The sequence below is a fragment of the Danio aesculapii genome, chromosome 2 (genome assembly GCF_903798145.1).
Source record: "Danio aesculapii chromosome 2, fDanAes4.1, whole genome shotgun sequence".
NCBI lineage: Eukaryota > Metazoa > Chordata > Actinopteri > Cypriniformes > Danionidae > Danio > Danio aesculapii.
In genome coordinates this window covers 48,391,248-48,415,805 of record NC_079436.1, presented here as the reverse complement: position 1 = coordinate 48,415,805, position 24,558 = coordinate 48,391,248, and the positions used below count along the sequence as shown (strand labels likewise).

The 24,558-nt window shown below is 35.9% G+C and overlaps 1 protein-coding gene across 5 annotated transcripts in view; it reads left to right on the top strand.

The window, feature by feature from the left end:
* gigyf2 (GRB10 interacting GYF protein 2) overlaps window positions 1-24,558 on the top strand; it is a 54,808-nt gene that overhangs the window by 5,664 nt on the left and 24,586 nt on the right. For 3 of the 5 annotated variants that reach the window (XM_056481387.1, XM_056481379.1, XM_056481371.1), the window contains exons 2-18: window positions 2,962-3,012; window positions 4,726-4,864; window positions 4,998-5,093; window positions 7,057-7,165; window positions 7,413-7,518; window positions 7,740-7,780; window positions 8,011-8,043; window positions 10,621-10,791; window positions 11,094-11,317; window positions 11,415-11,565; window positions 12,160-12,411; window positions 12,541-12,731; window positions 15,702-15,852; window positions 18,096-18,262; window positions 18,359-18,453; window positions 20,730-20,834; window positions 21,003-21,142. In XM_056481387.1, the coding sequence (XP_056337362.1) occupies window positions 2,975-3,012; window positions 4,726-4,864; window positions 4,998-5,093; window positions 7,057-7,165; window positions 7,413-7,518; window positions 7,740-7,780; window positions 8,011-8,043; window positions 10,621-10,791; window positions 11,094-11,317; window positions 11,415-11,565; window positions 12,160-12,411; window positions 12,541-12,731; window positions 15,702-15,852; window positions 18,096-18,262; window positions 18,359-18,453; window positions 20,730-20,834; window positions 21,003-21,142 (2,209 nt within the window). In that variant the 5' untranslated portion in view covers window positions 2,962-2,974. The remainder of the gene's footprint in view (window positions 1-2,961; window positions 3,013-4,725; window positions 4,865-4,997; window positions 5,094-7,056; window positions 7,166-7,412; window positions 7,519-7,739; window positions 7,781-8,010; window positions 8,044-10,620; window positions 10,792-11,093; window positions 11,318-11,414; window positions 11,566-12,159; window positions 12,412-12,540; window positions 12,732-15,701; window positions 15,853-18,095; window positions 18,263-18,358; window positions 18,454-20,729; window positions 20,835-21,002; window positions 21,143-24,558) is intronic. The other 2 variants (XM_056481405.1, XM_056481396.1) reach the window with 1 other exon arrangement.

Below are 24,558 nucleotides of genomic sequence, written 5' to 3'. Positions count from 1 at the left end.
TTCATTTTGCGTGCTAGATCTTTATCTCATATCCTCTTCTTCACTGTGGAAGCGTAACTGTAGTTTAAATGTCATGAACTTTCATACTCTACTCTGTTTTCATACTCTGTTTGTGAATAATTAAATTAATAATATTCAATATTCAATAATTATTGAAGCAGATAAAGATTTTTAGTTATTTACATTGCTGTGTAGCCCTGCGCATGTAAATGGAAAATACAAATTCATGTTTTATTAAATCACTTATTCACAATTTATTAATTTGTTCAATTATTTTAGTTAAATTAGATTAAGAATTTATTCTTCTTGAGTAAATTGTGACCAAATTAAATGTATTTGTTTTGATTTAACTGCAGCAAGGCATATGCTATTACAACATATAGACATAGATTAGTAAAAAGGGGAAATAATTGCTGTATCGTGTGTGCAGTTCACTTAGAATGAGGGAGATATTAATAAAATGCGCTGATGCGTTAGTATGCAGGGCTCTAAGCTAAGATTTCTGTATTTGTAGTGCACAGACAATCTTATTTTAAAATAATTGTGCACTTTATACTTTATTTTCAAACTAAATAAAATAATAAATAAACACACAATTACATGCATTTATAATTAAACATTTTGTCTAGACAAACCGGGACATTTACACATGCAATTTGTACCACATCTCAATTTGTATCACATCTCTATTTGTATCACATCTCTTGGCCGGATGAAAGACAGTGTAGTAATATGAATGTGTCAGACTGCCATACCGCTGCTGCCAGTGGCATCATGCACCTTTTTTTAATGTGCTACATTGAGCAAAACACAGAAATAAGCTCTTTATGGCTGTAAATAATGGTTTTTATAATTGTCTGCTGTTGAGGTTTGAAACGCGTAAATCCAATCTTCTGTAAAACCTTTGAGACACTCCCTAAATTCATGAATAACGACTGTTCAAATGTGTTTCAGTTGATTTATCTTAAACATAATCAAAATAGCAAAAACTTCCAGAAGAGAGGATGAGGCACAGAAATGACAATACCTGTAATCGGGGTTTTTTCTGGCTTGAAATAGACGTGGTGGTGTTCCGATCTTGACATTGTTCATTAATTGAAAATTTACAATTTTTTCCCCCACGACTTTAAATTTCCATTTTGAGATGAGATCTTCTGGGAGTTTCCACCTTAGGGTAAAAGTGCGATCAGTCACAAGTCAAAAATCAAGCTGACGCGTTCTGTCGTTGTAAAACTGTGAAAATGTAACACAAGTGTAACATCATGCAATCGGTAGATAAGAGGAAGTTCTGATGGCGCATACAAATTCAGCTTTGTAAACTTTACATTAGTTTATTAATGAAATTATAATAGTTATTTAAATCATCTCATGAAATTACATTCACACTGTATTGCAGAAAAACAAAATATTACAATATCAGTTTTTTCCAATGTCATGCAGCTCTGGTACATGCATACCAACTTTAAAGTAACTTTATGTAAAAACGTGAATGCATGAGGTAGCTACTTAATTAAGAACTCACCGTGACATGCTTCATGTTGAATCAAGTGAAGAAATCGCTTCTAATATTGAGTTTGTTTGCTCATTGGTTCATGTTTATTGCTTGATGTTTATTGATTATAATAGGCACATGCATATTGTATTAACAGATTTCACAGCAACACGTTTTATTTATAGATTATACAATCCTGGATCACACACTAGCTATGTTTCCATTCAAAAATGCGAATTAACATTGTTCGCAAACCTGGATTATTGCATAAAAGATGTGTGAACAAAGCAGCGTTTCCATCCAACGAGTCAAAGAGAACAAGATAGTCACTTCCTGATTATATGGCGCCAAATTTCAACAGAAAAATGGAATTTGTTGCTTTGGGAGAAGCTGCGTGAGTCTTATCTTCATTTAATAAATTAATTGCGCCTCAGAAAGCAATCCTGACATGCAATGAACGCGCGGTGGCGTTTAAACGCGTAAGATGAGGAGCACAGACACTCTTGATTCTGGAGGTCATCAATAATAGAATAACACTAATACTGAAACAGTAAGGTGTTTTAGAATGACCCAAACAACATTTCAGATGTTTTACAAAATGCTCAGCCTGCTGGTTTGTCCATTCACACACATTTTTATCATCACATGATCTCTTATAACAACATCACATGACTTTTTTTAATGTTCAAACTGGAATTTGTTTGGTTAAATTGTTTCCATCGTAGTTTAAGCATTTGTTCTTATCGAATAAAGTTTATCCCACTCAGTTATGCACATATGCTTTTTTTGCACATTTTTAAAAACTTTTTTTTGCATCTTGGCGTTTCCATAAACCGTTTTTTTATGTGCATCTCCAAAATATGCATAAAAATAGGTGGATGGAAACGTAGCTACTGATACAGATTCTGCTGACCTTGTGCTGAGTACTGCTACTCTCTGTTTTTTTTGTAATCATATCTGCTGTCATAAAATCACTTTTGCTGTCATATAATCACACAGGCCTCACATCATAATTGCGATATCATTTATGGAGCAGCCCAACAGATTAGCTAAATTAGTTAATCTGGAGCCCAGCCTGGCACAGCCTGGTCTCGTCAGTGTACATACAGATAAATATATACAACTATATTTTCATGTCAGCAGTCTAATTTTCAAATAGTAGCACAGTAGAGCACTGGAAATTAGATCATTTGTGGCCACAATATACATTTTTCATGTGTCAGACACCATTGATTGAACTGTACACTTTAAAATATGTGTAAATCCTTTTGTTCTGATGCTTGTTATAGTTTACTATGCATCTTTGCACATTTATGTACTGTTGCATTTCAAAATATTACACATGTAAAACAAATGTGCCATTTTCCATATTTATATACAGGACTAACTTCTCTGAAAGCATTTTCTAGATTACTATTTTAAGTTGTTTTATTTATTGTTTGTTAATTGTATTGTTTTTCTTTATTTAGACTTTCAAGGAAAATGGCGGAAACCCAGACACTCAACTTCGGGCCAGAATGGTGAGTGTTGTTGCTGAATTATTATTAGTCTACTTCAGCTTTTATTTAGGCATTTTGAATAATGAAACGTCATGAATGTACACTGTCTTGGATGTTATTGAAAGCTGAGGCATTGTGCAAAATGAAACATAAACCTGTGTCATGTACCAGGCTGTCATACAGAGAAAATAACCCAAGCTGATTTTTCTATTAGATTGAAGTTTCATTTATCTTGTTCATCAAGGTATTGGATATTACGGGTTGAATGTTGTATCTATATTTCCTGTGCAAATATTACATACGATTGAAAGTGGTGAAATTTGTATTATTGTTTCACATATTAGGCATGCATGCCAAGAAATTATGACATGCATAAAATGTAATTTACTATAATTATAGATTATATAGCCTAAAAAAAATCAACACACAGAGGCGTGCCAAAATGCATCCGGCCGGGGTTTCTGTATCTCCTAAATATCCAAGATTCGGCTTTTGCTTTCTAAAGTTGCCATTATTAGTATGCATTTTTGCATTACCATTTTGCAGTTGACTGCGTGCGCACAGAAAGAAACATTCAATGATTAATTATTTAATAAACGACTCAGATAAACTCAACTATATACTCGGAAAGAACAAAATAACATCTATACTGACTGCAAAATATTTGTATACCATTAAAAATGGTTAATCAACTAATTTGCCTTATTTAAGTCTACACTTTATTATTGTAATTATTATACTTTTTAGCAATATTGTCTATTTTTATACATTTTTATTCTGTGATTTATTTCTCATTTGCGGTATATTTTATTAATTTAAAGATGTTACTATGTTGCATACTTTATACACATCAAATGCTTTGGCGGTCCTGTACAAAATATCATGCCAATAAAGCAACTATTTATAGAGAGAGAGCAGCCTTTACCTCTCAGTGGGTGCACATGGCTCCTAAATAGCATAAAAGTAAGAGAAATAGTGGATTTCTTATTTCAACCACCTTTTTAAAAATAAATTTAACCTGTTAAAAAGAAAAGGTGTACAACAGTGTCAAAAATAAATAAAAAATATAGTTAAAAATAAAAATTAGAAATATTATTACATATTTTTCAAACCTGTGGGAAGCACCATTACCAATTTTTGGAATGTTGTTATATATATATATATATATATATATATATATATATATATATATATATATATATATATATATATATATATATATATATATATATATATATGATTTAAATAATTTTTTTAAATTTGTATGTGGGAATTAATTAATGTTTCTGTTATGCTGATTGGCAATGAAATATTAATAATGTGCATTTAAGTATTACATTTAAATATTAAATGCACAACTTGCATTTAATAAGCTTTAAATCATTAATTTGGATGCCTTTAATGTGACGTCTCCTCTTTGAGTCAGTTATATAATTATTACAGTTTGTTTTGTTTCACTGTATTTTTGATTAACTGATCTGTACATAGAATGCACCATCACACCTTTATTAAATAAACAGTTCATTCATTAAGCAGGGGTAAAAGCTTTAACAAAAATACAAGCTTATTAATTTGTATAAGACTTTGTTTATAATTTTATTATTTTTTTAAAGTATTAAGTATATAATATTATTATTAGTAGTATTATTTTATTTTTTAAAGGAAAAGTATTTGTTTTAGTGTGTACTTGTATGATTTGGTGACGTAGCATGTTTTCTCTTGGCTGTGTATCAGGCTCCGTGCTCTGGCTGGTGGGGTGGGCAGCAGCAGTGTGGCCTCCCCTCCGCTCTCGCCCGCATTGCCAAAGTATAAACTTGCAGACTATCGCTACGGGAGAGAAGAGATGCTAGCACTTTATGTAAAGGATAACATGGTAAGGATGCCGGTTTTAATTTGATTGTCATATTTGGAAGCTCTGCTAATCTTCTAATGCTGATAATTGTTTTTAAAGCATATAGTGTTGTTTACATTTACAACAAGTTTAAGATGTTTCTGATCTTTTTTAGATTCCGGTAGATCTTCATGATAAGGAATTTCTACCTATTTTACAAGAGGAGCCCCTGCCACCATTGGCATTAGTCCCTTTTACAGAGGAGGAACAGGTGAGAATGGACCTATTTATGAATTGAACATGTATTCTTATTAGGGCTTTAAAATAGGGCTGAACAATATATCGTTTGAGCATCGATATTGCAATCTGTGTATCTGCAATAGTTGCATCGCAGGATTAGATTATTTTTTTTAAGGATATTAAATATTATATATAAATATATAATAAGATATTTATATATAAGATAAATATTATATAATATAAAGATATTATTAAATTATATATATATATATATATATATATATATATATATATATATATATATATATATATATATATATATATATTCATTTATTTATTATTCATTTATTTATTATTCATACAATGATGACCATGTTATTTTACATTTAATTATTCAATTTCATTCCATAAATACTGTTAGGCTCTCTTTAAAACCATAAAGCACTGTTTATTTATTTATTTATTTTTGCTTGTAATTTATCATAATTTATGCAGATGCACTGCATAGAAAAAGACTTGTTCATCCCAGCTGATCTAAATTAATGAAATATTTCCAAATAGAGCTATTTCAGTCATCTTGTGAAATTATATTCAAATTGCAATATATACTGCAGTAAAACTAAATATTGCAATGTTAGATTTTTCAGTAGAGCTGCTTGATGTTGGAAAAACTGACATTTTATATGGATATTTTGTTTTGGAATATATGCCATTATCAGTATAATTACACACAAGACGACCTAAATAACTACTTAAAAAGAATTCATAATTTTAAATTGATTAGGATTATTTTGTATGGAGTAGATCTGTATAAAACATTAACAATCATAGATGAATACAACAGGACAAAGATGAAAAAAAAATGTCTGTGGGTTTTCTGTGGCGTCTAACAGTATTGAAGAACTGGAATTCTATATTAAGCAAATGTAAGATAACACTGTAGTCTTCATTGTATAAAAAAATTAAAAACAATTAATCTTTGCCAAATCTCTAAACATTGGAATTTCTTGATTTAAATTTGTTTATTTTATTAACTTAGTCACAGGTCTACAAAATCTAAAGAAAATCTTTTACTTTACTAGGGTAAACTTTGCATTGACTCCACAAATAACACTCTGTAATGTGTTTTCTGGATATTACAATAGCAACTATTGATGCTCCAATCAATCGGCCCGAGATCAGTATCGCCCGATATTGACATTTAACGACTCGATCGGTACTCGTTGATCTGGCCGATCTCATGAACCAATCGCAAGTGTTTGTTTACGAGTTTACAAGCAGAGTAAGATGCTCGTGCTCACCCGGCTTATTCATCAGCAGCACTACAACACATGAGCAACGTTTCCAAATTGCATTTAGTCATTTTTCTTACCATTTTTAAAAACTTTTTATCTTTTTTGTAATGCTGCTCCTACCATTACATCTATGCAACATCCTTAATTTATTATCTTAGGTAAGGCAAGATCCCATACGTAAAGGGTAATTGTGCTTATGCAATGGAAAAGTTGTATAAAGCTTGAAGAATCAGATTTAGTACTGTATCGGCCGATCACCATGACAAGGTATCAGTACTCAGTATCAGCTCCAAAATTTTTGATTGGGGCATTCCTTATAGCAATTCAACATTGCAGATCCTGTGATGTGACTATTACAGATTCACAGATTGCGATATCGATGCTGAAACGACATATTGTGCAGCCCTAATTCTTATTCATTCATGTATACCGGAACGTCTGATGTGCTTCCTCCACCATCTCTGTTTTCTACGAAACTGAATTTGGTAAAAAAAGGAAGAAGCTGTGCCTACATATTCAGTGTTGTGGCTTCTGTTAATTTGCATGTGATGTAATTTTCTTGTTTTTGCCATCATTCTGTGGTCAAAATCGATAAGGAATATACACCCACTTGCCGTCTCGCTGTCACGCTACCCAAACCTCCAGCATGGTATGAAGTGGCCCTTACGTTACTGTGCATGTGTGTGAATCTCTCCGCAGAGAAATTTCTCCATGTCTGTAAACAGTGCAGCAGTTCTTCGTCTGACAGGAAGGGGTGGAGGGACGGTGGCAGGGGCACCCAGAGGTCGAAGTTCTTCACGAGGACGAGGTGAGCTGCGTTGCAACCACACACTTTCCTTTTTTCTTTTCCAAAACTTGTGCAGTTTCTTAAAATGTTTCTTTAAGCGGAACCGCTGCACTTTCTGTTAAACCAGAGCAGAGTGCACACTTTTTTTTTAGCTTGTATAACATTTTCCTTCCTATGTTGTTATCGTCTCGGTGCACACACTATTTCTCATGTACTGCTAGGAGAGCAAAGGTTAGACTTGTGTATTTTGCTTTCATTTGCTTGACAGGGAGAGGCAGAGGAGATGGGTTTTACCAAAGAAGTTTTGATGATGTGGAAGGAGGTTTCGGTCGTGGAGGGAGAGAGATGCATCGCTCCCAGAGTTGGGAGGAGAGGTACTGGGTTGCTGTCTTTAAGCAGTCATTACTACATACAGTGGGGTGTTGATTGATATCTCAGTATATGCAGTGAACTGCTGGAAGAAATGCTTTTTTGCGAGCTGGATATTTATCAAATATAAACTGTGAGAAAGAACAAATTAAGTGTATTGGGAATTCCCCACCACCTACATGTTTGTTTCAGGTTACCTGTTTAACACTTCTTCTTTCCTGCCTAGGGGAGACAGAAGGTTTGAAAAGCCAGGTCGAAAAGATCCAGGTTAGTATGGTAGAGTGGAAAGAGTAATGCTCATATACAGTTTCAAGTGTTTGAGATGATGAGAAACATGAGCGTTTTCTGCTGAGAAAATCAGCATTTCGCTTTGACATGTTGTTGTTTGTTTATGGGTAGCTGTGGGATTAAAATGTGGCACTCTACCCTCAGAAGTGTGCCATGTGATGTCCTATCACATTGAATGTCAGCACTTAACAAATTTTGTCTGTCTGTAGATGGAGCACCAGCCCATTTTCCACTCAATCACAGTAAGGCCTACTTTTTGCTCACAGATTTAGCAAAGAGTGTTCAGAAGTCTGGGGTCAGCCTTTTTTTTTTTTTTTTGGTATTTTTTAGAAGAAATTTTGTTATTTAGCAGGTGTGCATCATTCATCTATATTAAAATTATTCACTTAATATGGTTACAAAATATTTGTATTTAAAATAAATGCTGTGCTTTGATTAAATAATTAACTAAATGCAGTTCTAATTTCCAGCAAATTAATAAATAATAATAACGAAGTGTGGTAAAATAAAAGCTTGAGTTGTATCCAAACACACTTCTTATTCTTATGCCCCGTATGGTGCTGCATACGTCTCCCAAACCCAACAGGTGGACAAATCTAAACTTGTTTTTATTAAAACAAATATAAATATGCATATAATAAATACTACTACTACTAATAATAATATACTAATTAGGCATGTGCCGGTATCACATTTTCATGCTGCGATTAATTGATTGAGCTTTTATCATGGTATACGGTATTATCACGATATTTTAATTTTACTAGAGAAACAGGTAAAAAAACACAAACTTCAGTTTCGTCAACTTAGTAACTTTAATAACTTTTTAATTAACTAAAAGTACTTCAAACATTTAAATACAAATAAATATAAATAAAACAATACACAATATAAAAGTAAACTTGAGCAATTATATCAAAGTGAATGTGCAAAGGGAAACCGTCTTCGATCAGCAATCGTGGAATGAACTGCCAACTATTCCAGCATGTTTTATGCAGCAGATGCCTTTCCAGCCACAACCCAATATTGGAAATCACCCATACACACTCATTCACACACACTCATACACTACAGTCAATTTAGCTTATTCAATACACTATTCACTCAGCCTATATTCAATAATAAACATAACAAAAACTGCCTGCTAATGCATGGGAAATCTTCAAAGGGAACAGTGTTACATTTTAACCTCTTTCACCTCATCCTGCTTGCTGTTTCACTATCTAAACAATGAAAACATGATATAAGTCAAATTTGTTTCATTTTGATATTTGATCTTTTGCAGAATATCAGTTTTAATAACCAATAATGGCCATTATAACAGTATAACGTACATTAAATTTAAACGATAAAGGTAAGCAATCAGTCAATGTGCAGAATCAGTGTATGTGGTTACATAAATTAATATATTAGCTTATCTTTGCACTCAGCCAAAACAGTTAACTGAGAACAAGTGATTCAAAAGACATAAGAATTGTTAGATAGAGACAACAAGATGAATTCAATATCACGTTTAACAACTATAGTGAGATGAGATCATCCAGCAGATGAACTGTCTGACATGCACTATACTCTCACCTGGGGTTTATGCTCACCCGCTGAACTAGTGGCTGCAGCTCTGGGCAGAGAGTGTGTGCTCACGTGATTTGCGTTTTTAGCCGTGTACTAGAATGAACAGAGAACTTTTCAGAATCGCTAAATGAAACGCCGGTGTATTTCCCGCGAATTCTCTGCGCCTCCCTTGCGTTTCTTCTCTCTGACTCTCGACTATTTTGACAAATACACACAGACGACGCACGCTCACACGGAGTCCAAAATAGGAGTTTGTGATTGGGCCAGCCCAATGTCAATACCGAAAAGAGCCAATGGGCTGCAGAGTGTCACATGGACCGGCCCGGTCTGTCTGTCCGGGAAAAAAAGCATCTACTTTCAGAGAGTCACAGATCACAGCAGCGTCAATCAATAAGGCAGAAAAAAACGATAGGCTGCTAAGCCTTTTATGGGCCGATCAGATCATAAGACGATGATCAGCCCGGCCCAAAAAGTACGTCGGCCCACCGGGAAAGTGCCCGGTCTGCCAGATGGAGAGTCCGCCCCTGCGTGTGTGGATTATAGTGCGGTGGCAGCGGCGGCGCGCACTGCCTGCACACAAGGCTTCTACATGTGGGGATTGTTTACATCAGAGTGCGCATCAGTTCTGCGCAGCATATACGCAGTGTTTCTTCAAGCGGTTGATGGAAAATAAGCTAAGGCGCGGTCTAAGAATATAAATTCGAATCTATTATTTTTCACAGTATTTTGAAGTGCCCGCGATAACAATATCGTGCATATTCATTACCGTGATTTATCGCATTACCGAATACCGGCACAAGCCTAATACTAATGCAAATTGTCATGAATAAACTGAAAAAAAAGTTTGGATCCACGTAAGCGCATAACTAACAAACTCTGCACTGGACTTTAGATCAGTGCAGAGTTGTTCAATGGCGCAGTCTATTTTAGTTGCCTCAAAATAACAATGCACCAATAATGCGCCATAACACACCTGCTTTTCAGACTAGCACATCCACGAGTCTACAAAATTATGCAAATGGATTTGCTATTTAAACAAGGTAGCGCAAAACGTGAAAATAACTGTAGCTCTGGTCTGAAAATAGCAACAAATCGCGCCATACACATCTTGTGCCTTATTGCGCTTGGTGTATGATAGGGCCCTTAAGATGAAACTTCCTGACCTCAAACTTTTGAACATGCATGGGTTTCTTGAGTCTGCCTTAAATGCTTCAAATTTATAACGTCACTTATTTATTTTCCAAAAGTAAGGGCAAACTATGAGGACCCTGGTGCAGTGAGTGCCCGAAAGTTCATTCATGCAGAGTGTGACAACTGGCGCACGACTCGAGACGAGCTGAACGGAGAGGAGGATGATAATGGATGGAGGCTTGCAGGCGCTCGTCGGGAAAATGAACGATGGTGTCCTCCAAGTCCAGGTATGGACTGGTATATTTAACTTGCACATGTGCAGACCTAATGTATTTACTAACATGAACTAATAATGAACCATACTTGTACACCATGTACTAATTCATTATTAAAATCTAAATCCATGCTTGTTAACATTAGTCATGCAATGTGAATTAACGTAAACAATGAACTTTTTTCCATTAACGTTTACAAAGACGAACAAATACTGTAATAAATTTTATTTGTTCATTGTTTATGTTAGTAAGTGTGTTAACTTTTACTAATGCAACCTTATTGTAAAGTGTTACTGTAATTTCTTTATTTCCAGATGGTCCACGATCAGCAGGGTGGCGGGAACACCCAGATCAACGTCGACGCTTCGGTTTTGGGGATGAGGAGCGCAGTGGTTACCGTAGGCCTCGGTCGGGCAGCGGGAGCCTAGAGGAGGAGAGAGACAGTTTACCAGAATGGTGTCTGGAAGATGCAGAGGAGGAGACGGGGACGTTTGACTCCTCAGGGGCCTTCCTCTCACTTAAGGTGAGGGCGCTGGAAGTGAGTGGCTGAGCTTTGATCAATTATTCTATGTTTTTGGGTAGTCAGTAAGGAAGCCTGTGTAAATAAATGTGAATTTTGATGATTGTTCAATTAGAAAGCTACTAAGGAGCCGATCCTGGAAGAGGCGGAGCTGGACTTCCGGCCATTGGAGGAGAATGACGAATATGCAGAAAAGGATGACAGTGAAACTGAACAAACCAAAGATACTGAAACAAATACTAGGCATGAAAGTGATCGAAATGGAGGTGAGAAGGAAGTATGGTTTCTTATAGGCTACTTTAAATCTTCAAATAAACACTTATCAGTTGTTTAGTAGCTTACTAGGAAGTAAGATATATATTTTTTTAATTTAAGATAATTTAAGATAATATAAATATATTAGTTTAATATAATAATATAATAATATAATAATAATATAATAAGATTAGTTTGCTCAAAATGCAATTTGTTAGATATTTTATATATATTTTCAGTTTTCATTTATTTTCATGATGCAAAGCTGAACTTCTCAGCATCATTACTCAAGTCAGAGTCATAAGATCCCTCAGAAATCATTCTAATATGATGATGTGCTGCTCAAGAAACATTTCTTAATATCATCCATGCTGAAAGCAGTTATTAATTTTGGGAACTATGATAACGAATTGTTCATTCAAATTATTTAATTAAAATGTTTGTGTGAACATCCTCAATAAAATTACAAACAAGGTTATTAATGCCAGTTACTTTTGAACAGTAGTGCAGATTTTCCTGTTTGAAGTCTTCAGTTTGTGTTTTAACAGCCCCTTTTGTCTTCATTGTCATCATTTTTAATCAAAGTTTATTTTTTTGCTTTACAGAAAGCAGTAAATCAGAAGAGCCATCGCCAGTTACGGTACCATTTTCAGCAGTGGTAACGCCTCCCAAGGCCACCACCCCTGCACCCATTCAGCCTGTACACCCAGAAAAAGCTGAAGATAAGGAGAGAACGTCAGAGAGAACAACATTACCAGAAATCAGACCTGAACTGAGTAAAGCAGCACTACACGCAACCCTATCAAACAGCATTGTGGATGCCATTTCCGTACCGCATGTCACAAACACACTCCCAGGTAAAAACCACATGAGAAAAACAGATGCAAATGCATTTGTATGCAGATCTTTATGTATATAAACAAAGCTGTATGTTGATATTTATGGAAAGAGAGGGTATGTCTAGTTAAACCTGTTTCTGTTTTCAGATCTTCCGGTCCCAGCACCTTCAGTTCTGCCTGTTAAGTCAGTGCCCACTCAATCCCAGCAGGTCAAGCCTATGCCAGTGTCTGTTCCTCCTGCTCTGCCACACTCCACGGGCATTGTGGGTCCTATCAGCCGACCCTCTGCCCTGCCATCGGACTTGGATGAGGATGAGGGACTCAAGCACTTTGAGCAGGTCTGAACAGCTGTTTACTGTACAGTTGCAGCCGAATATTTAAATCCACTTTTTTAAAAAATAGGCTCATTCAAGTCCCTTAGAGTTTTACCATTTTTGAATCCTTTCATCCAATCTCTGGCAGGAGCACTTTTAGCCTAGCTTAGCATAGATCATTGAATCAGATTAGACCATTAGCATCTTGCTCAAAAATGATCAAAGTGTTTTTGATGTTTTATTTAGTTGCCATTTTCTTCATCGATATGGAACTTTAATTTCAGCATAATAATTAAGGAATTTTGCTGCTGTAAAATGACTGCAGCAGATGCAACAATATTACGCAATGCCTGAAAATCGGTTAACTTCTGTCAACTTTTTTGATCACCAGTCACTGTGGCTAGTTCTTTTTCAACATTACTAGCCACTTGCCATTTTCACTAGCCACAATTTTGTTGTTGGGAAAATATATTTTATATGCATAAATTTGACTTTGGCATGTTAAAATTACTTGATTTAAATGTTGTATTATGTCCATAATAAGTTTGGGCGGTAAACAAATTTTGATACCGTCAAACCTCCTCCCTCTTTTCCCTCGGTGTCCGGTATTACGGTGCATAATAAAAAATATATGATGTAAGGCTCAGACAGTGTCACCAAACTGTTGGCTTGTGCCTAAACCATTCAGAAACTGAATACTGTATATGCGACTCTAGGTTTGTCTTGTTCGTATTAGAGATCTGCACGGGACGCTCTCTCTCATTCACACACACACACACACACACACACACACACAGACACACACACACACACACACACACACACACAGACAAGACAGCACCAAGCGACGCACAGCATCTCTCTCTCTCTCTCTCTCTCTCATTCTCACACACACACACACACATAGAAAGCACCAAGCGACACACAGCATCACGCTCTCTCTCATTCACACACACACATAAACATACCAGATATACACGCATACGGTTTACCATATTACCGCCCAAGCCTAGTCCACATGCCACCTCGTTGAACCTTGCTCAATAAGCATAGGCAAATGGCCTGTGGTTTCATAGTGAGGCATTGCGATTTGGTTTTATTTCACATGACTTTTCAGGGCTCAAAACTAAAGATTTACTCTTAAGCTATTTTTTTTGGCCACACCAAACTCATTATTTCTTGCCACAAATTTTAAATGTGTCAAAACAAGCAAAAATAGCTGTATGCAAACATGTTTTGTTCAACAAATAGGTTTTTAAAAAAACAATTGACCAATTAAAAAAATAATTCTTATGTATCTAAAACTAAAACACAGTAGTCTGTCCTCTCTAAATGTCCCAGATCACCAGTTAACGATAGAGATGGAGAGTTAATCTCCTATTAAAGCGATTATTGCAAAGGGTGATATCTAAAGCCACCTTTCCACTGCATACGACAAACGACAGACCGGAAGTCATTCATTTGCGATGGAGAGTAGTCCGGGAGCTGATCATCTCCGTATGTGGAAAATTTGCATCTGATTTGTGCTGCGGATACGTTGAAATATTTTCTGAATAACTCCTGCGACTAGACTGAATGCGACCGGCCAACCGAATGTGATGTATTGCACTGTTGTCCAAGCAGTCCGTGCGCACAAGATGAGAAATAGGAGTTTTTTTTTTTTTTTTTTTATCAGAAAAAGTCTATATTAAAAAAAACATTTCTATTCATAAATGAGTAATAAAAATATATCATTTTTTGGTTTTCACATTCCTTGCAAAATTTTTGCTTTTTAGCATTTTCTAGTATTCATTTATTCATTCATTCAACCATGGTGAATGCACGGAGAATAAAGGCTCTTTTTGCACTTTATTTCAGACACCACGAGAATCAGCTTCTCTCCCATGGTGCACGACAACACTGAAAATTCTGTGCGACTGCCACAAGGCGGCGTATTCCGACAGTTATGTCCAAATGTCGAGTGCAGTGGAAAGGCGGCTTAAACCATTAACAAAAATAACTGTAAGCAAAAGAAAACGGGTGAAAAACATACCATGTGTGAGAATGAAAGGATGATCATGCGCATGATCACAGTTAACATTAGGCTCATTAATAATCTGTTTAAAGAATGGTTAAAGCGAAAGCGGCAACCGCTGCTGCTTACAAAGCTCTTTTTTCCGGTCTATTTCAAAGAGAACCGATTGCACCAGTTGAGTTTCCAGACATGGTTGCTTCACGCTAGGAAACGAGAGCACGCTGGCTTTTAAAATACAATGATGTGATGTGCGCGACACTAAAGCCCTCGTCAGTAAGTGAGGATTGTCTGTCTCACCGTGCGCATGATTCTCTCATTCGTTTATTCACCTGCTTTCTTTTGCTCACACAAAGTCATAAATCGTGCTGTTTCCTTATTCAACGAGCACATTTACAGGCATATTGACAAATGATCATAAACTAAAATTCTAATCTTTAGTGATGAGCCAGCACTAGCAATTTAAAATTCATTTCAACCAGCTGAAGTGGCTAGTGGAAGTTGCTATCTAATCCGCTACAGCTGAAATCTACCCGTATTTGGCAGGTTGGCGGGTGTTAATGTCAAGTCTTTGATGTAACTATAAGAGAGTCAAACTTAACATGGCAAAATTATCAAAATTCTTTGGTTATTTTTTTTGAGCAAGTTGCTAACGATTTAATCCAATTCAATGAATTATGCTAAGCTAAAAGTGCTCCCACCAGACCCAGGAATTGACTAAATGGATTAAAAATGGTAACACTCAACTTTAACTCTAAGGAAGTTGTAAAATGATCTTATGATTCATCTGTATTCTGTACCTATAATTTAGACACCAACTTAAAGGAACACTCCACTTTAAGTTGGTGTCTAAATTATAGGTACAAAATCCTGCTAAATGCACTTTAAGGTCTCTGAGCCACATTGTTTTTCTGCTGGAAGATTGAATGTTTGAACAGTTGGTGAAATTCATATCCTTTTTGGGTTTTGTTTTCCTGAAACAGGAAGCTGAGAAAATGGTGGCGTACCTCCAGGATGGTGGTGTAGATGATGAGCGTTTGGCCTCTAAAATTGGTCCCAAACCATCAGCTCTTCCAATCACGCATGAGGCTGCATTCAAATGGTTTTACAAAGATCCACAGGGGGAAATCCAAGGTATGCAAATCAGGATTCAAACTAACTAAACTTGATGTTTTCAAAGGTTTAATGTCAGTAGGACTTTTAAATGTCACTAAGAAATATCTTATGCTCACCAAAGTTGCATTTATTCAAAAATGCAATTAAAATTTAATGATATTGTTATAAAACTAGGTAATTAAAAATAATTTAGCATTTATTTTGAATTTTAATATTATAAAATGGACATAATTCTTGTGATTTTTAAAGGTGCAAAGTCCTTTTTCCGTTCTTCGTGTCGTGGTCCTAGAGAAATAATTGTATCTTGGTTTATTGTTTAAAAAGAAGTTTGTGATTTTATTTAATTGATTAAATATATTAATGTATACAGATTTAACAATGTTTTTTTAAGTAGTGTTATATAATCACATTCAAAATAAAGGTTTGCATTTGAGTAATGTATGTGTTTGTAATGTGTATATTTATTTTGTATATGTAAATACACAGATGCATGCACATGTTTGAGAAACGATGTACATGATAATTCTATTTACATTATGTAAATATATACTGCTCAAAAAAATAAAGGGAACTTTTAAACAACACAATGTAACTCAATGTGTTCCCTTTATTTTTCTGAGCAGTATATTTTTTGTATGTGTACATATACATATTATGTGTAAATATACATATTACGTATACTCGGGGCTCGAAATTAACCTTTCTTCTTGGTAGCACTGGTGCTCCTAACTTCAAAAATTTAGGCGCACCAGACAAAATTTTGTCACACCCACCAAAAATTATGAGCACCATTACTACAGGTTTTATATTAACAGATTCTATTATATATTAACACTCTAATCACTTAACTAACAAATAAACAAAAATCTGCATGTGCTCACCAGCCTTGCTTGATGTGAATGAGATGAACTGAATTAACAATAATAGCTGTGCTGTGTTCTCATGGGTGGTGTCTAATATTGTACAGATGACATTGACATATAACTTATTATTTGCATACGTCATCTTAATAGCAATAATGGTCTTTTCATGAGCTGCAATATTAGTTTCATCTCAGTGAATTCATGCTCTTGTGAACGCGGTGTTAGTCGCACAACTGACAGCATTGTGATGATTAAATGAGGATTAAATAACGTTAGAACATCTCATGCTTAATGTGTAGATTCAATGGCAAACACTGTTACCTGTAAACTCCGTCCCACCGGCTTTACTGTGAATGCTTTAGTCATTTTCATAGCGGACTTTAACCACTGGAAGTCTTTTATCCACTCTTCGAAAAGTGTAAATGCTGGATTGACATTCATTACATGATCACTAATCAGATGTGCCATTATTTGTAACTTTAGGTGGTTTCTGAAACTAAATCTGTCAGTGTTTTCATTCTCTCATATCGAGACCTCTACATTTTCGCAGCTGTAGCTCCCTGTCATCGGAACTGAGTGATTGGCAACTGATATTAACCAATCCAAGTCCGTTCTTGCGCAGTGGAGCAATAAGAAGAGCTTGAAGGCAGGGCAGGCATTGCGGGCTTGGTTTACTGCAGCAAGTTGACATGTCAACTGTTTTAAACCGTTCCTGAGCTCTGCGTTTGGTGCTTTTAGGTGCAAAGATGCTTAATATGTCAATGCCTCCTAATTGCTTCCGCGCATGTGGTGAATATTCTGCTGTGAAAACTGGTTGCATGACATCAATTTTATGCGCTCGCGCACATGCTCCCAAATATATTTTGAGGTCGCATAGATAAAATTTTGGGCGCATATGCGACCAAAACCATCGCAAATTTCGAGCCCTGATGCATAATATATTTGTATAACACACATGTAAAACAAACTTTTATTTTGCCGCCGTCTCCCAGCACTTACTTTCAAGTGCTTTTATTTAATTTTAAGCTTAATCTCCATTTATTTTGCATAAATGCACAAGCTGAATGTGTGACTGTGAAATGTGTGTATATATACAGTTGTCAACCATTGAAGTTGTTCACATTTGGTTTAAAAGCTTTTTGATCCTCTTTAAATGTTGACTACTATTTGTTTTTACATAATTCTAAGGATTATTACTTTAAACCTACAGCTAAGGAGTTACTTTTTTCAAGTACTCCACTACAAATTACTGAATTCATTACAACTTCATCCTTGGCATGTGGCTTTGGCCTTTTCTAGTGATGACGTTTGCTAAACTTCAGAAAATGTTAAAGGTTACCGTGCAGCTCAATATAGTTGCGTTCAGTGACCCCAGTCTGTCTGTCTGTCTTTTCAAAGGACCATTTAATAATCAGGAGATGTCTGAGTGGTTTCAGGCGGGCTATTTCACCATGACCCTGCAGGTGAAGCGAGGATGTGACGAGACGTTCCAGCCTCTGGGCGAAATGATTAAGTTGTGGGGACGAGTGCCCTTTACACCTGGCCCTCCACTACCTCCCATACTGGTAATATGAAGATGCTCACTTTTCAAATCTCTAAATGACTTCCCAATGTTGTTTGGCATCTGAACAGTTTTGATTTGTGTGTTTGGTTCAATATAGGGAGATGCAGATCAAGAGAGGATGAAGAGGCAACAGGAGATTAACGCTCTAAATATGTATCAGCTACAGCAGATGCAGTATCAGTATTTACTCAGGTATGAGAGTAGATTATGAAGTCATAATTTTTTAATTAATAGCAGCAAAAAATAATAGTTAAAAATACTCAAATAATGTAATTATATTGCATATTATTTGATTAAATATGCCCCAGTTTGGCTGCAGAACACAGCATATTTACTATTAGTGTGACTTGTAATACAGAAATTTACATTTTGCTTTTGAGCTATAGTTTTATTCTGAAGTGTCACCAATTTTTGAATATTTATCATATATTAACATTAAAAATCATAATTTTTGTGGTTTTTTAATTGTGTATTTAATAATTAAATTTTATAATGATAAAATAGCCATTGTTGCAGACATGGCAAAAAAAATATGACAAGAGCACATGAGAAATAGAGTTTTATGCACACCAAGAAAATACAGGAAAGCGATAATAATAAATAATACTGTTTCAAAGTGTTTCATTTTCTGGTAACTAATTTCTATTTAAATATATTTGAAAATCAGTTTATTGTTTTTGGCTATGCTGAATATTTAAAATCTTCAGTGTCACACAATCCCTTATAAATCATTTAATATGTATGCTGAATTGCACTATGGCTGCAGGATTCTGGCTAAAACGAGAATCACTTTTTTTTTTTTTTTTTTTATCAAGATCACAATTTTTTCACAATTCTGTAGATGTAGAATAAAGGTTAATATCAGTAGGCTATTATTACTGTTAATTCTCAAACATGGTAAAACAACAATAACAATATTTGGTCTATGTGTGAAGCTCTACTGTTGATTAAAACACATTTTGATTAGACTTTGAATGGTGGACTTGAACAGACTTTAAATTTGTCCTGGTTGTTAATTTACAGTAAAGTGATGGTACCAGAAAAGTATCAGAATAGTACTGTTCGTAATTCTGAAGTTGAATTATTATGTTTGACACATATGCTTGTCATTTGTCATTAACAACATTGTTAAACAATTTTTTTCACTAGTAAAATGAGACATTTGTCACTATCAGATTCCCTACAGTAGTTATACTGACCCAGTAAACATTAATTTTCATGCACAGCACTATGGCTGAGTCTGAAACCGCCTACTACTCCATAGGTACTGCATTTGAATTTAAACGTACTACTCGGCCCTTGGAAAAGTATGTTCCATACAGTATGAATGGATTTCGGACATACTACATCCGCCATTTTGTCATGGTCACGTGACCTACCTGCGTCAGTTGCGTCGCTTCACTCCCATTTATGAATTCTCTCGGGGCATCATGAGAGCGCAGCGTGCATGCGATGCGCACTTCAGAATCTTGGCGGAAGTAGTAAGTCATCTGGGTACTTCTCACATACTGATTTTCGAATTCTATGAATTCGGACATACTACTCGGCTTGCATACTGATTTTAGCGTACTGTATAGTATGGAAGTATGCTGTTTCGGACGCAGCCTTTGTGTTCGCTATGAAACAAAAAACATCAAAATGCTTGTTGTAATCGTAACTGTAAAATGCGATATGATCATTTAAATGATGTGTGTGCTATTAGTTTCACTTAAACTGCCGACAGTTCACTGCTGAAGACTTGTGCGAGTGCCTTTGTTTCTCTCCTGACCTTGAATATAAAATTGACTGAATCACAGAAAAGCTGAATAAGCTCTTGTAGGTGGTCGAATCGAGTTCTCAATCTTTTTCCGATTAATCGTGCTGCCCTAATTTGCACCTTAAATTTAATTCATTTTCGTTTCAGCTTAGTCCCTTTATTAATCAGGGATTGCCACAGCGGAATGAACCGCTAACTTATCCAGCATATGTTTTACACTGCGGATGCCCTTCCAGCTGCAACCCATCACTCTGAAACACCTATACACACTTATTCACACACATACATAAGGACAATTTAGCTCACCTAATTCACCTAAACCATGTCTTTGGACTTGTGGGGGAAACCAGAGCACCCGGAGGAAACCCACGCCAACATGAGGAGAACATGCAAACTCCACACAGAAATTCCAACTGACCCAGCCAAGGCTCAAACTAGCGACCTTCTTGCTGTAAGGCAACAGCACTATCCACTGTGCCACCGCACTGAAAATTTTATATGAAAATTTTTGTATGAACTGTGATGCTTTTTGTGAGGATTCTTGGAATGGAGCATTCAAAAGAACAGGGTTTATGACGTTTTTGAACAATTTAATGTATCCATATTTACATTTTTAAGATTTTTTTGTTTCATGCAAACACTTTACCTAACTTTAATTCAAATAAATGATTCAATTGTTAACCACAAAACTCACTGTTTTCTTTTCTTTCAGGCAACAATATGCTCTGCAGCAGAAAGTGTTAAACTCTGCTCCTCCTCCACCACCACCACCACAGCAGCAGCTCAATCTTCTCCTCCATCAGGCGCTTAAGATCAGGTGTGATAACACTGCTTTTGTTTTTGTCACAATCACACAGTCATCTGGGTAAAGAAAGGACAGTGGCAAATTAGCATAACAATACGTGGGCAGAGTGTTACATTGCACCGGTGTTGTGGTTGATCATCTGTAACACCATCTTACAGTTTGCTTGATTTGCTCTTGCAGAACGCCGGAGCCGCAGCAGAGCCTCTTACCTCCCGTCACACGCTCCATGTCGGTTCCAGACTCGGGTTCTGTTTGGGAAATGCAGAACCCGTCCACTCAGGCATCCTGTTCTCCAAACATGCAGCCCGCCGCTCCCAGCAGTACGTTAACGCCGAGATCTGTTTTCACTTTTCTTTTTAAGCTAGAAACGAAATCACCTCTGAAATCATTAAAAGTCTAAAGTGAGAGGCTGATGAATACACTATTTCGGGGAAAGATGAGGATTGAAAATTGTGTTTTAACAAATTTTGCACGGAAATGACAGCACACCCATGGGAAAACATAGGATATTTTACACTAACTTTATTAAATTTCACTAAAAATCTAAGTTAATCCTTATTATACTTCTGCAATTTTGTAAACATTTCAAACTTAATGTCCGCCTGAACCAGATGTTGCTGCAGATATTTCTTTGATGGGGACAGGAGGACATTTATTTGCTTAAAACAATGTAAACAGTAAATAAATCTTAAAATTCTATAGGAAAAAGATATTGAGTTGAATGTGAGTAACGTACTAAATCCATCCGTTTCAACAAATGTGTCTTTTTGGTTATGTACACTGTTTGTAATTTTCTCCATAATGCATATATTTTTCAAATCTTGCGTTTGCTCACTATGCTATCCGAACCGTGCCCAGGCCCGTTTTCTGGATCGTTTGAGAAGTGCGAGTGCTCTGAATCGGGTTCACTGAGCGCGGTTCACTTGGGCTTTGAAGCGGTACGCTTGCAGTGTGAGTGCAAAGCGCGCCTGAGCATGAAACCGAAGACGAAACGTGACTTTTAAGGGACTGTTTGATATGGATTAATTAATCATTCTTACTATTCAATGAACACAAACTGTCGTAGATTATTAAAGATGCAAACCCCTCACTGCACGACAGCTGCACCTTCAGCAAACCTCCTAATTCCTGCAGCACGAGGACTTTATGGTTGTTTACGAGCGTCACAAGTCACTGATCTGTTCGGCGAAATATTTGACTGCGTGTCACTGCATATCAAGCGACTAAAACAATATAACTAAAGAAATCTCCACTGTGCTGAGCGAAAGCTCTTACTGAACAGCGCATCATTGATGACAAACGTGCCCAGATCCAAATGTAATGTGAGTGCGGGCCGCCGGGGAGACGGGAGGGGGGACAAGACCCGGTTCAAGGCAACTGTACATAGTGTGAGTACGCCCTATGTTTATACCAGCATCTAGTTATGGCTTTTTACTCGAAGCAAGGATGACTCTATTTTAACATTTATCTTAATTTTTATCTCAATTCAAACAGAACTGCTATGTATAATTAGCTTGGGCAGGTAGTGATTTAAATTTTATTTGTTTTAACAAGGCAGCTGCACTGGTAGTTAATAATTATAATAATAATAAAAACTTTTTGAAAAGGGTGAATTCAGTATAAAGAAATGTCCTCCAGTATTATTTTTCACGCATCAAGAATATTGAGTTGGTCTGTCTGTCATACAGCTGATTCATGTTTCTGCCACTGAGTTTTTCAGATGTAATCAAATAATGCACACAAGAAAAAATCAACAGATGTACTAAATGAAGCCTGTGTATAATATATTAACTGTTGATGTTTGCTTTAGATATTTACTGATGGAATGAAAATATATCCTGCTTATTATTTCCTGTTTTCTGAAGTGTATAAAACTCCAAGCGATCAGCTAAACATAATGAAAGCTGCAAGGAAACACATGCCATAATTTTACGATATTTTAATATATAATTTGCTAGTGCACATTGTTATTATTCAGGTAAACCAAGTAATCTATTACAATTTTAAGTGATAGTTCAACCAAAACTGAGCATTTATCCACTATTTACTCACACTCAAGTGATTCCAAACTTTTATTCGTTTGTTTTTCTTTTGCTGAACACAAATGAAGATATTTTGAAGAAAGCTGAAAATCTGTAACCATTGACTTCCATAGAATCCGTTTTTTGTATAATGGATGTCAACAGTGCTTAATTGGGAAATGAATAATTCCCAGAACAAAACCAGCAAATTAAAGTTAACGTGACCGACATCCGCCATACACTTTCAGTTTTTCATGATGCCATTAAACTGATAAAAGAGCATCAATTTCTGAACGGTCTTTAATTATTTTGTTCTATAGAACTGTCATGGATAATAAAAACATGTAGCTACAAACATAAATCGTTTGAGCAATCACTATTCAGTTCACTTCACTATTATGTGCCAAGTGAAAAAATAACTATTAAATAACTCGGTCTGTCTAATCTTTAAGAAGAGTCAACAGTTACCGTTCTGTCATGTTTTTTGGGCTCATTTGAGATCGCTTTGCTTCTGTCTCCCGCTATCCTGAGCCATTCACGCAGTTTCATCTTCTCGAGATCTCTTTTGATCAGGCTCATTATCAGATTTACTCGTGATTTTGAAAAATTAAAATATGCTTGACTGCCCCTGTGCCATTTCGAAAATAAAAATATTATTTAGGTATGCCACTATGCTGTTATTTTCGCTGCTCACTGCGTGGAGAAACAATCACCAACCAATGAGTGATTGTATACGTAAGAAAGCCGATTGGTGGAAAATATTGTTGAGGGTCAATAGTTAGTGACTACTGTTGTGATGTCTAGCCTTCACTAGCACTCATTCTCTCTTTCTCTCTCTCTCTCTCTCTCTCTCTCTCTCTCTCTCTCTCTCTCTCTCTCTCTCTCTCTCTCTCTCTCTCTCTCTCTCTCTCTCTCTCTCTCTCTCTCTTTGCGTCTGGTGTAAACACAGCATAAGGTTGAAAACATAAGATTGCAGAAGTATAAAAAAAACTATCCTAAACCTTTCATTAAATTTAATACAGTTAATGTAGAAGATCTCATGTTTTTCTGTGGGTGTGTTGCCATTTCTGTCGTTAAAACACATTTTTCTGCCCTCTTACTTTCCCACCGATAATGCATTCATCAGCCTCTCTTTTCAGACTTCCTGATGGTTTCAGAGATGGTGGCAGATAGTAACTTGATCTTGTTTGTTATGTAGAATGCTTCAGCTCATTACATCAGCAGTTTTATAGTGGTTTTAAATGGAAAAAGTGCAGTGCTCTTCTTGCAGTGCTCAGGTTTTACCTCTGGCATGCTTGTCTCTACTCTTACTTACAGTAACGCAACACTTGTTCAGGTTTGGAAATGACTCATTGTCTGATGGTATTACCCTGTTTCAAGTGTCTTAACTCTGCTAAATGGCACTTCAGCAGAGCACGTTGCAAGTGTGGCATTTGTCAGACTTGATTTTTTGCTATTAAGTGGGACAGTGGCTTTTGAGATTGTATCAGGTTTTTACATTCATTCACAATATTCATACCACTTGTTTTTTTTACCCCAATAACTCAGTGATAGCCAAAAAAATTACTCGCCATACAGATAGTTTTGAGAGATGCAAGTAAAAACAATGGTCCCAATGTATTTCCTGTCTTACATTTTTTTAATTTTTAAAGCTTCCAAGAATCCAAAAAGAGCCACATATTGATAATGTTATGATAGCTGTTTTTAATGTTGAG